At 38.8% G+C, this 12,055-nt stretch overlaps 1 protein-coding gene across 7 annotated transcripts in view; it reads left to right on the top strand.

Moving 5' to 3' along the window:
- PPP4R1 (protein phosphatase 4 regulatory subunit 1) overlaps positions 1-12,055 on the top strand; it is an 83,936-nt gene that overhangs the window by 42,883 nt on the left and 28,998 nt on the right. For all 7 annotated transcript variants that reach the window (XM_070050488.2, XM_070050487.2, XM_089305899.1 and 4 more), the window contains 5 exons: positions 2,008-2,154; positions 5,971-6,078; positions 6,197-6,262; positions 6,931-7,089; positions 11,076-11,203. In XM_070050488.2, the coding sequence (XP_069906589.1) occupies positions 2,008-2,154; positions 5,971-6,078; positions 6,197-6,262; positions 6,931-7,089; positions 11,076-11,203 (608 nt within the window). The remainder of the gene's footprint in view (positions 1-2,007; positions 2,155-5,970; positions 6,079-6,196; positions 6,263-6,930; positions 7,090-11,075; positions 11,204-12,055) is intronic.

Below are 12,055 nucleotides of genomic sequence, written 5' to 3'. Positions count from 1 at the left end.
AGCCATTTGGATATTTTTTCTCCTGAGCTTTGTTCGCGTGGTTGTAGACAGGGTGTGCGAGACCCTGACAGTCTTAACAGGTCTCCTTCATGTCATGGTACGTAGTACCCAGAGCTGCACACTCATTTGCTGCTGCCTTTGTGTCATTTGCGATGCTTGTTACTTTGTGAGATGTCTTTTATGAGGGTGGTTTTTTGTTCTACTTCTGCTACAGCAGTCTCTACCAAGTTTTTTGCCATAGTTGAAGAAAATAAGCAAAATAATTACGTGCAAAGTCCTGCCAGTTACAGATTCTTTTAAGTTGAGGTGAAAAGTCTTCAGTTCTCAGAGCTTCTTCCTGCCTGGTGCTGGTGCTCCAACTTTCCTGGAAATGTGACCCCCCGAAAACGCCCATCCTCACCCCTGCCTCAAATGCAGAAGCTGAGACAAGCACCTGGCCGGTGGACACCTGGGCCTCTTCCGGGATTGTGGAAGGGAGGAAAAAAACAAGAAGCATTGAACGTCCCGATGAAGTACAAAATGAAATAGACTTCATGAGCAAGCCAGTGAGGTGATTTTGAAGTAGAACAGAAATATAATAAATTCTGCCAACCGTTTTTTCAGAAGATCTTCAGAATCCCAAATTTTGGGGTGACAACATCTCAGCTGTCCACAAACATCTGTACTGCCTGGGAGGAGGACAAGGAGGCGCTGCATCATCTGACCAGAGCTGAAGTGGCAGAATCTAAAGATGCTAAATCAGGCTGTAGGTAATAGATTTTTATTTTGATGAAAATCCTTACCTTGAAGATAAAGCCCTCTCCAAAGAATTGCGTCTGAATGAGAGTGGTGATCCATCTTCAAAGGCCACTGAAGTCAAATGGAAGTGTGGAATGGCTTTGATGAAACATTCAAGCCAAATGCAGAGCAAAGCCAGCAGGAGGAAGCAGAGGAACCAGAGAACTTGTTTACCTGATTTTGTGACCCTTCTGCTGCAGGCACAGATGCGTTAGGAGAGGTCATCAGCCAGAGAGGATGATATTTGGCCAAATCCAATACAGTGCTGCTCGGGCCCTGATACGGATGATGAAGAAAGCGAAGGAGATGATGGTGATGAAGATGAAGAAGAATTGGAAGACATTGCTGAAGAAGAGGTTGAGGGTGAAGGGGAAGAAGGAGAGAAGATGATTGATAGCACTAATGGATTCCAACTTTTGTTGTTATTGTTGTTGTTGTTTTACAATTTCTCCAGTCCCTGGGAACTGACATCTTATTTTTATTTTTTTTCCCTCTTGTGCTTAGTCTCTCTGATTTTGAGGTCTCTTTTCTCTACACCATGGTTCTCACCTTTATTGTCCAGAAGATAAGCTTAAGCAGAATACAGTGGCAAAAGAATATCAACCCCTTTCTGTTCCAAATTCATTTTTATCATTTCTTATCTTGACAAAAACGATGGAATCAACACCACCATTCCCTGTGGGAAAGAAGAAAACCTGCTCCCTCCTCTGCTGGAAACTGGAGGGTGCTAGGCCCCTGTGTGTTAGTGCGTAGAATTCTTGCTTTTCTCCTCTTTTCTCTGTATATTGGGCTGAGAGATTACACGGTCTCTGTGTAAATACGGACACTGTGTGTCTCTCTACTTTCTCGTGTTTCAAAAAAAAAGGAAAACTTTAAAAACTAGGGTTGTAGAAAGTTAGCAAAGTGTGGGTTTGAGATGTTCAGGTAGGTTAAGTCGGCATGTTCAGTTGTGACGTTTAACGGACATCCTTGCGGTTTAAGGTGACATTTTTAAGCATAAAATTCTCTCCTAACATTTCATTCCTGTTTATTCTTAAATTTTCTTTCAGTTTCACTGGAAAAGAAAGATGATGCTCAGTTTGAAATGTTGAAAGTATACAAGTTGTTTTGTTACAGTAAAACTAAATGTGACACACTCATATACACACACAAATCTTCACATTTGTAAAATCAAGAGATGGTTTTATTATATTGTGTACATATCTTTTTGTGCTGTCACTATTTTCCTAGGTGAGGAAGACAAGTCAGGCAGCTTTGCTGGCCCTGCTGGAGCAGGAGCTAATTGAACGATTTGATGTGGAGACCAAGGTGTGCCCTGTCCTCATAGAGCTTACTGCCCCAGATAGCAACGATGATGTGAAAACAGAAGCCGTGGCCGTAAGTACATCGGCATTTTACCATCCAGGAGAAACTGTACTGACTATTGCTAAAGTGTCGGCAAATCATTAAATCTGAAACGTGGTGCTGGGCTGAAAAGGCAAACAAAGGCTTGCACGGGAAAGGTCTCTTCACACAATAAGAAAACCATCAGTAACTATAAATTCATTGTTTTATCAAAATGGAAAAAGAAGGTGGTTATTACTAATGTGGGTGTGGTTTTTTGGTTTTGGAGGTTTTTGTTTGTTTTGTGCGTCACTCCTGCATATGCCTGTAACAGCCAGGCCTGAGCTGAGAACTCAGTATGGGTCTCTTACATAGGTGCAGAAATGTGAGTACTCGAACCATCAACTGCTGCCTTCCGGGATGTGCATTAATAAGAAGCTCAAATGAGGACCTGACTTGGGACTTGAACCTAGGCATTCCCAAACATGGGCATCTTAACCACTGTGCCAGACACCCCCCCCCCCAGGAGTTTTAAAAACATAACTTCCTGTAGTGAATGAAGAAACATTTGAACCCGAATGTTTCTATGTGTGCTTTTGTAGGCCCAAGTATGTGAACACAGTGGAAGTACAGACTACTTGGCACTGGCCCTTGATACAGGGTCTTTGGAAGGGCTGCCAGCTATGTAGTTTCACTATGCTTTATGTCATCAATGATGATTATTGTAAGAACACAAACTTTTAAGTCTTGTGCACATAATACAGTCAAGTGTAATGGTAAGTTTTCTAGTAGGTTATTTTTTTTTTTTTACATGATTGGCAATACTATTTGATAGCTTAAACAGAGCATGAATTGGAATCTCTGCACAGGCATGAATTATAGTTGTTATTCATCTCTGATTCCCAAGTTGAAATAGTAAGAATTCTGATAGTAAATCAGAATGGTATAATTGCATCTTTTATTGATGCAAAAGATAATGTTTTGCTGTGTTTCTGGGTCATCAATAGTAGGGTAAATTGGACATTTTCTCTAATCTCTCTCTTTCCCTTGAAAATTTCCATTTTTAGATACCAGTTTTCAGATAATAAAAATTTAGATAGTTTTTTTTTTTTTTTTTTTAAGATTTCTTTATTTTATTTGAAAGAGTTACACAGAAGGAGAGGGAAAGGCAGAGAGAGAGGTCTTCCATCCCCTGGTTCACTTCCTAAATGATCGCAACAGCCAGGGGTTGGACCAGGCTGAAGCCAGGAGCCAGGAGTTTCTTCCAGGTCTCCAATGTGGGTGCAGAGGCCCAAGGACTTGGGGCATCCTCTGCTGCTTTCCCGAGTGTATCAGCAGGGAGCTGGAACAGAAGTGGAGCAGCTGAGTCTCAAACTGGAGCCCATAGAGGATGCCAGTACCACAGGCTACAGCTTCACCCACTGTGCTACAGTGCCAGCCCCAATTTAAATAATTTTAAAATAATGTTTTTATTGAAGTAAAATTCATATAACATAAAATTAATTATTTTAAGTGTATAATTCAGAAACATTTAGGCTATTTCCACTGATGTGTCACTGCCACCTCTGCCTACTTCCCAAACAATTTTTTTAAAAAGATTTTATTTATTTGAAAGGCCGAGTTAGAGAGAGAGGGAGAAGGGAGAGAGAGGTCTTCCATCTGCTTGTTTACACTCCCCAACCCAATGGCTGCAATGGCTGGGGCTGGGCCAAGCCAAAGCCAAGAGCTTTATCCCATTTTCCCATGCAGGTGCAGGAGCCCAAGCACTTGGGCCATCTTCCACTGCTTTACCAGGTGCATTAGCTGGGAGCTGGATGAGAAGTAGAGCAGCTGGGTCTTGAACTGGTGCCTATATGGGATGCCACCACCGCGAGCCGTAGCTTAACCTGCTTTGCCACAGCACAGGCCCCAACAATTTTTTTTTTTTCCTTCAAGAGTTCCTCAATAAAGGAAAGAAAATTAGTGTTGATATAACTTGGTTTCCATTGAACAGAGCTTAACTTACTGTATTATAATTTTTGATGGGATTTAAAATGTTTAGATCAGTGTGATAAAATTTATCTTCAGCAATAGAAAGAAACCCGTTGTTGTCTTGCAGCTGTTTCACGTTTATTTTGTCATGTGGTTCTTTATCTTGGGAATAATTCATTCTAATAAAGTTAGTTAGGCCAGATCAGTAATACAGTATAATTTTGGATCATTTGTGGTTGGAGATGCTTATTCAAGAAACAAAACTGGTTTTGGGGTTTAGAAGATATAGGTGACTATCTCCAGTTCTGATGATGCTCAGATCTTGATGGGGATTTTTTGAATCTGTAGATGAGTTTGGAGAGAATTGGAGGCCTAAGAATCCCAGATCATGGTGCATCTTGCCATTTAAGTCTTTGACTTACATAATCAGTGATTGATAGTTTCATCTTATTTGTGTTTTATTAGATTTCCTGTTCCCTAACACTATTATGAGTGATGCTGTTACTAAATACTTCCATTTCATTACTTATTTATAGAAATACAGATTTTTCTGTTGACATATATCCTTCAATCTTCCTAAACTCACTCACTCGCTCTGGTGGCTTCTTTGTGGATCTTTGTGTAGACAACCCTGTCATATATGAATAGAGAGAATTTTCTTTCTTTTAATCTCTATGCCTTTTACTTCCCTTTTTTTGTCATATGCAGTAGATATAATTGATAAATGATGACAATCAGATTTCTTTCTATATTAAATGTGGGGAGAATATATTTCAATAACAGAGCTAGTTTTCCAATAAAGTTAGTCTTTATGTTGTCTAGTTCTGTGCAAACAGAAACATGTTCATGTTGGAAATTGAAGAATACTCAAGAGTTCTTGTCCAATGTGTATGTGAATGGAAACCCATAGACAATGGTTTGAGCTATAAACATGAAGAAATTGATTTAGCTGCACGGACCAGAACCAAGGTGGTGTAGTGACCAAAAAACCAGTAGTTTCAGGTTCTATGGCACTCGCTTCTAGGGAAGTTATACTTCCCTATTCGTTAAGTTTTAGGGAAATTTTTGGAGGGGTTAATTAAGCATATTCAAAAAGGATGGGTGCACATTCTTATTGCATTACTATACTTGTTATGTGAGTCTTGGGTCTAGTTAGGGGTGCAGATTTAAGCTTTTTAATGAAGAGGGTTGGTTTTCTAAAATGTTAGAAGAAGTTGGAGGTATGATTGCCACTTGCGTTTAGGCTTCTGCATCTGGCCATGATTGAATCATGACTTGAGTTTCTTGATAGTAAGTAGCACCTGCTGAGCTGTGACTTCAGTCAGCTGCCTCGTGTCTTTCTGGGGGAACACCTAGTTATTCTCAAGTTGGATTTAGTAAACTTTAGTTTTTTTAGTAAGGGAGCGATGTTACTTGGAACCAAAGTTTTGCCAGACTAGGATGTGGTTCCGATATGCATGAGCATCAGTGCATGCAAGGCCTGTGTAGTCTTTTCTTATTCATATTTATAAGACTAAACCCAAAACCACCTTAGGGATAGTCTTCCCTTTTGGAATTCATAATTTGTTTTTTTACTGGAAAAATTCAGGTTTCTTTTTTTCTTAAAGTTATCAGGCAAAATAATTAATCAAATGGAAACCATGGGCAAAAGTGAAATTTGTGTGTTTATTATAAATTTATTGTTCAATTATATTGATGGTGGTTAATATTTATTTTTCTGCTTTTTGGATAAATAAGATGAAATTAATAGTTGACTGTCAATGATTTCATGGTACATAAAGTATAATAATGCCATACCATATTTTATATTTCCTTAAATTATATATTCTTAAGTTGCTAACCTTAACTGAAAAAGCCTTAAAGATATTTTCCGTGTGTTTTTATTCTTATTTATTCTAGATAATGTGCAAAATGGCTCCCATGGTTGGGAGAGACATTACGGAGCGCCTTATCCTCCCGAGGTTTTGTGAGATGTGCTGTGATTGCAGAATGTTTCATGTTCGAAAGGTATTTTTTATCGTTAGTTTTTTTCTGTTTCAGAACATGATTCTAATGGTTAATATAGACTGTTTTTAAAGAACTCTGTTTTTGTGTTTTGAAATGTTATTGATGCCTTTGTTGTCAGGTCTGTGCTGCCAATTTTGGAGATATTTGCAGTGTAGTTGGCCAGCAAGCCACTGAGGAAATGCTGGTAAGTGTCGCAGATGCAAAAGAGTAAGCAATATTACTTATTGCACGTGAAGTTTGACATAGTACCTGTAACCCAGATTTTATTAACGTCATCTCCTGAGTGTAGACCAGAAGGATAGTGATAACTTTGAGTTTAGGAGTTTTAATTAAGTTTCTGTAATCTGGGCACATGAATTGTACTTTCACAAGGACAGTTAAAAATACAGATATGTGGGAGAAACTTTAATTCATTTTTATCTTTCCCATTTCTATTAAGTATATGAGTTCTTATTTATTCAGTTGAATCTTTAATTTTATTGCAACCTTCAAGCACTTTGGTGGCACATGAGATCTTCAGCAAACTAGTTTAAAACAGTTGTACATGGAATGTATGCGCTCACTTTACAAGTTAGTACTCAAAAAGTTTCTGAAACCATTTGTTAGACAAAATAAGTTGAAGTACAAACTCTTGAATAACAGTAAACTATGTTGAGAATGTCTGTGCTTTTGCATGTTCAGTTATGCATTAGTTGTGATTAATTAGAAATTACTAAGTATTGAAATTAAATGGTTTTTATACTTTTTAAGAAAATTCATTATTTTAAACACTATGAAAGCAGCATTTGAAAGAGAAGAAACTGCTGAAACGTAACTGTATTTGTCTAACAAAAATCCTGTCCTCTTGCGTAGCTGCCCAGGTTTTTCCAGCTTTGTTCTGATAATGTGTGGGGAGTCCGAAAGGCTTGTGCTGAGTGTTTCATGGCGGTTTCCTGTGCAACATGTCAAGAGATTCGGAGGACTAAGCTATCAGCACTATTTATTAATTTGATCAGTGATCCTTCACGTTGGGTAGGTTTTTGTTTGAGTACCATTTTAATAAAATAGTACAATTTAGTATGCTTTAAAGTAAAAGGAGTTCATCATTTAAGAAATAATTTATGGGACCAGTGTTGTGCCTTAGTCAGTTCAGCCACTGCCTGCGACACTGGCATCTCATATAAACACTAATTTGAGTCTGAGTTGCTCCACTTCTGATCCAGCTCCCTGCTATTGGACTGGGAAAGTGCAGAATGGCTCAAGTGCTTGGGGCCCTGCACCTGTGTGAGAGACCCAGATGGAGTTATTAATAATTTGTTTTTTTTGTAGCCAGACTAAATGTCTTCTTTTTTTAAGATTTGTTTTTTCTTTCTTCCCCCCTCTCTCTTTCTTTCTTCCATTTTTTTTTTTAACTTATTTATTTGAAAGGCAGTGTTATAGAGGGAAAGGGAGAGAGAGCGAGAGAGCGCACGCACAAGAGATCGATCGATCGATCTTCCATCTGATGGGCTACTTCTCAGATGTCAGCAATGGATGGGGCTGCATCAGGCTGAAGCCATGAGCTAGGAACTTCATCTAGGTCTTCATGTGGGTGGCAGGAGGCCCAAGCACTTGGGTCATCTTCAGTGCTTTTCCAGGCTCCTTAGCAGGAATCTGGATCAAAAGTGGAGCAAATAGCCAGGACTTGAACTGGTACCCATGTGGGACATCAGCATAGCAGGCTATGGCTTATCCTACTGAGCTACAATGCCAGACCCACAAAAAGTGTTTACAAATATAAATCATGTTGATTTTCATTTTATTGGCATAATACATTATTTGATTTTTAGATATTAAACCACTTTGCTATCCTAGAATTAGTCCCATGTGTCATAGTGTATAACTCTTTTTATATTTCGCTGGATTCAGTTTGCTTATAGTATGTTGAGGGTTTTTGTATGCATATCATTAAGAAGTTTTGGTATATAGTCTTCTTGTGGTGGCTTTGTCTGCTTTGGTTATCAGTGGCTTCATAAAATGAGTTGAGAAGTATTGCCTCTTCTGTGGCACTTTTTGTTTGTTTTTTTTTTTTTTTTTTTTTTTTGAATTTGTAAAGAATTGATATTCTTTCAGTGTTGAGTAGAATTCAGTGGTGAAGTTATCTGGGTCTAGACTTTGCTTTGTGTAGGTAGTTTCAAAAATACAGATTGAGTCCCTTCACTTTTTGTGGGTATATTCAGGCTGTCTTCTTTTTGAGTCAGTAGTCTCTTGTTCTAACAATTTGTCCATTTCATCTAAGTTACCTAATTTGTTGGTATCCTGTTATCTATGGTATTCCTCTGTATTTCTGTGAAGTCAATAATAATTAATGCCCCTTCTTTGATTTGGGATTTGAGTAATTTAAGTCTTAGGTCTATTTCTTGGCCAGTCTACTAAAGGGTTTGTCAATTTTGTTAATCTTTTTAAAGAGCCAACTCTGCTATTTCAGTAATTTCCACCCTAGTCTTTATTATATTGTCCCTTCTGCTTGCTTTGGGTTTAATTTGCACATATTTTTCTAGGGTCTTGAGGGGCAAGGGTACATTTTGTAGTCTTTTCTTTCTGTGAATTACTATCTGGAGTTACCCCCTTTCAATCTGAAGAACTTTCATTAATATTTCTTGTAATGTGGATCTCCTGATAACAAATTCTCAGCTTGGGATGTCCTTATTTCACCTTCAATTTTAGAAAGATAGGCTTGCTGAATATAGAAGTCTTGGTTGACAGTTTTTTCTTTGAGCACCTTGAATGTGTTGTTCTACTGCCTCTGGCCTCCTTTCTGCTGAGACATTGGCTATTAATCTTATTGGGGAGCCCTCCTAAGTGATGTGTCATTTTCCTCTCACTGCTTTCTGAATTCTCTCACTGCTTTCTGAATTTTCTCCTTGCCTTGACTTTGAGAATTTTTCCTATGATATAATCATTTGTTGATCTCTTTTAGTTTGTTCTACTTGGAGTTCATTGAGCTTCCTGGATGAGAAGGTTATTATTTTGCCATAAACTTGGGAAGTTTTTTTTTTTTTTTTTGGCAGGCAGAGTGGACAGTGAGAGAGAGACAGAGAGAAAGGTCTTCCTTTTGCCGTTGGTTCACCCTCCAATGGCCACCGCGGCCGGCGCACCGTGCTGATCCGATGGCAGGAGCCAGGTACTTATCCTGGTCTCCCATGGGGTGCAGGGCCCAAGCACTTGGGCCATCCTCCACTGCACTCCCTGGCCACAGCAGAGAGCTGGCCTAGAAGAGGGGCAACCGGGACAGAATCCGGCGCCCCGACCAGGACTAGAACCTGGTGTGCCAGCGCTGCAAGGCGGAGGATTAGCCTAGTGAGCCGTGGCTCCGGCTTGGGGAAGTTTTGAGCCATCATTTCTTCAAATATGGCTTCTCTTTTCTGTTCCTCTAGTACCCCCATAATACGTTGGTTAATGTTCTTAATGGTCTCTCCTACATTTACTTCGCTGAGGATCTGTTTGTTTTTCCTCATTTGTTTTTCCCTGTCTATTCTTTGTCTTTTGTGAACTTTATTGTTCCGTTTTTTCACCAGTTCAAATCTGATATTGAGCTTGGATAATGAATTTCTTAACTTTAGTTGTACATTTCAGCACCAGAATTTTTTTATGATTTCTCTCTGTAAGAATCTCTGTTTGATGCAGCATTGTCCTTGTACCTTCTTTTACTTTTTAAGTTGTGATTTCCTTTAGTTCTGCAAAAACATTTATAATGGCTACTTCCAGTCTTTAAGTCCAAAATCTGATTGGTCTCACAAATAATTTCTGTTGCCTGTGGTTTTTTTTTCTCCCCCCGTGAAGGGATTTTTTACATCCTTTGTATTTTCTGTTCAAAATTGAACATTTTATTTATTTTTTAAAATATTTATTTATTTGAAAAGCAGAGCAACAGAATGAGAGAGAGTGACAAAGAGAGACCCTGGATCCACTGACTCTCTTCCAAAATGGCCCCTGCAGCCATTTTGGGGAAGGCCAAAGCCAAGAGGCAGGGGCTCAAGTATTTGGGCCATCTTTCACTATCTTCCCAGTCATGTTAATAGGAAGCTGAAGCAGAAGCAGAGTAGCAGGACTCAGACTGGCACTCTTGATATGGGATGCTGGTTTTGCAAGTGGTGGCTTGGCTTGCTGTTGAAAACCAGTCCTGGAAGCTGAACATTTTAGATAATACAATGTAACAGCTTGGATTCTGGTCATGCCCACTCCATTGCTTATTTGCCTGTTGGCTTAGTGATTGGCTAGACTACTTTAGTAAAGTGTTTGCTCCCTCTAGGAAGCATGGCTTTGGGTATGTCCGTAGTCACCTTAGGATGACAGGGTCTTGGCTGGGTAGGAGGCTAGTACTATGAAGGTCTCTTGGCTTCTCTCTCCTGGGGGAAAACAGCTGCCTAAGGAGCTGCCACAGCGCTGATAGAGACCCTAGGTTCTCAACACGCCACACTTGAAGCAGAGCCTCTCTTCCGTAAGGGAAACCTCTTACTCTTGACCATGTTTGTTGAGTAGCTGGGGGGCCAGCTGAATAACACAAAACCCTGTGATTGGGAGCTGGAGAGGAGGAAGAATTAGGTTCGTTCCGGGACCATGGTTCTGAATCTGGATTTCATTTAGAAATGCTTTGATGCCAGCATACGGTATGAACACTGGTTTGAGTACCTACTGCTCCACTTGCCATCCAGCTCCCTGTGGAGGCAGTAGAAGATGGCCCAAGCACGTGCTTCACCCTGACCTAGCCCTGGACATTGTGGCCATTTAGAGAGTGAACCAATAGATGAAACATTGTTCTCTGTGTCTCTCCCTCTGTCTCTGTAATTGTGCCTTTCAAATCTTTTTTTTAAGAAAATGCTTTATTATTCTATACATGGTTTGACTTTGGTGTATGAAAAGTTGATTATTAAAATATGTATAAATCTATGTGTATATAAATATACATGCATGCTTATATGTAAAAAAATATAACTCTTTATTCATATGTTTTATTATTGTCCTGTGTTTCTTCCTAGGTTCGCCAAGCAGCATTTCAGTCTCTGGGACCCTTCATTTCCACTTTCGCTAATCCGTCTAGCTCAGGCCAGTATTTCAAAGAAGAAAGCAAAAGTTCAGAGGATATCTCAGTAGAAGACAAAACTAGGTATTATTTTAAAACTTTGTTTTCCAGTTTTACTGTTTTCCAAATTTACTGCTTGTAAACATCATTTCTTTTTGGAGAGTTGATTGCTCCTCTTCGATGTAAAAATTGGTGAATATTTTGACAGTTTCATTTTAAATGCATTTGTTTGTTGTCTCTTCTGTGTGTAATGAATGTGGAGATGCATTTAATCTACCTTGATTAGTTCCTGGCCCATGGAATACTATGTGGTAGATTGTGTAACATTTGAATAAACTGATTTAGTAAATTATCTACTTACTGAGCTATTTATTGATGTTTAGAATTCACAGGGTTAATTGTTGCATAATTTAAAAATTTGTTTTTAAGAAGTCTAGTTTAGGAATATGTTGTCCATTGCTGTCTATTATTTTCCCTTTTCAGTCAGTTCAGTTGTGGATCTTGGATTCTTTGGCTACATGATGATGAATGTAATCTCTCAGATGAGAGGGAAAACATTTTTAATGATTAGTACCAAATTAATGTAGTTACTAACTAGAATATTGAGTTTTTAACCATGTTAATCTAATAGGGCAGCCACATTTTAAAATAAAGCTTAAAGAGTTAATTCTGAGTTTTATTTTGGCATTTTTCTCACATTATGAATTTTCTATCAAAGTTTAGTGTTTTTAGTTTATTATTTCTTAGGGAAAACACAGTTCAGACTTAGTGCATGAGAGATGTGCATAGACTTTCAGTGTCATGCACTTTACCTGAGTACATGTTCTGGAACAGTCCCTACACTAATGATAGAGTTGTGTTGGTGTCTTGTCCTTCCCTGTGATGCTAATGGATATTTTCTTCTGTAGGTCTTGATTCTGTGATACTTGCTTTCTT

The sequence above is a fragment of the Oryctolagus cuniculus genome, chromosome 10 (assembly GCF_051225735.1).
Source record: "Oryctolagus cuniculus isolate XC-2025 breed Fujian yellow rabbit chromosome 10, ASM5122573v1, whole genome shotgun sequence".
NCBI classification, from domain to species: Eukaryota; Metazoa; Chordata; class Mammalia; order Lagomorpha; family Leporidae; genus Oryctolagus; species Oryctolagus cuniculus.
This window is presented reverse-complemented; position numbering and strand designations above follow the sequence as displayed.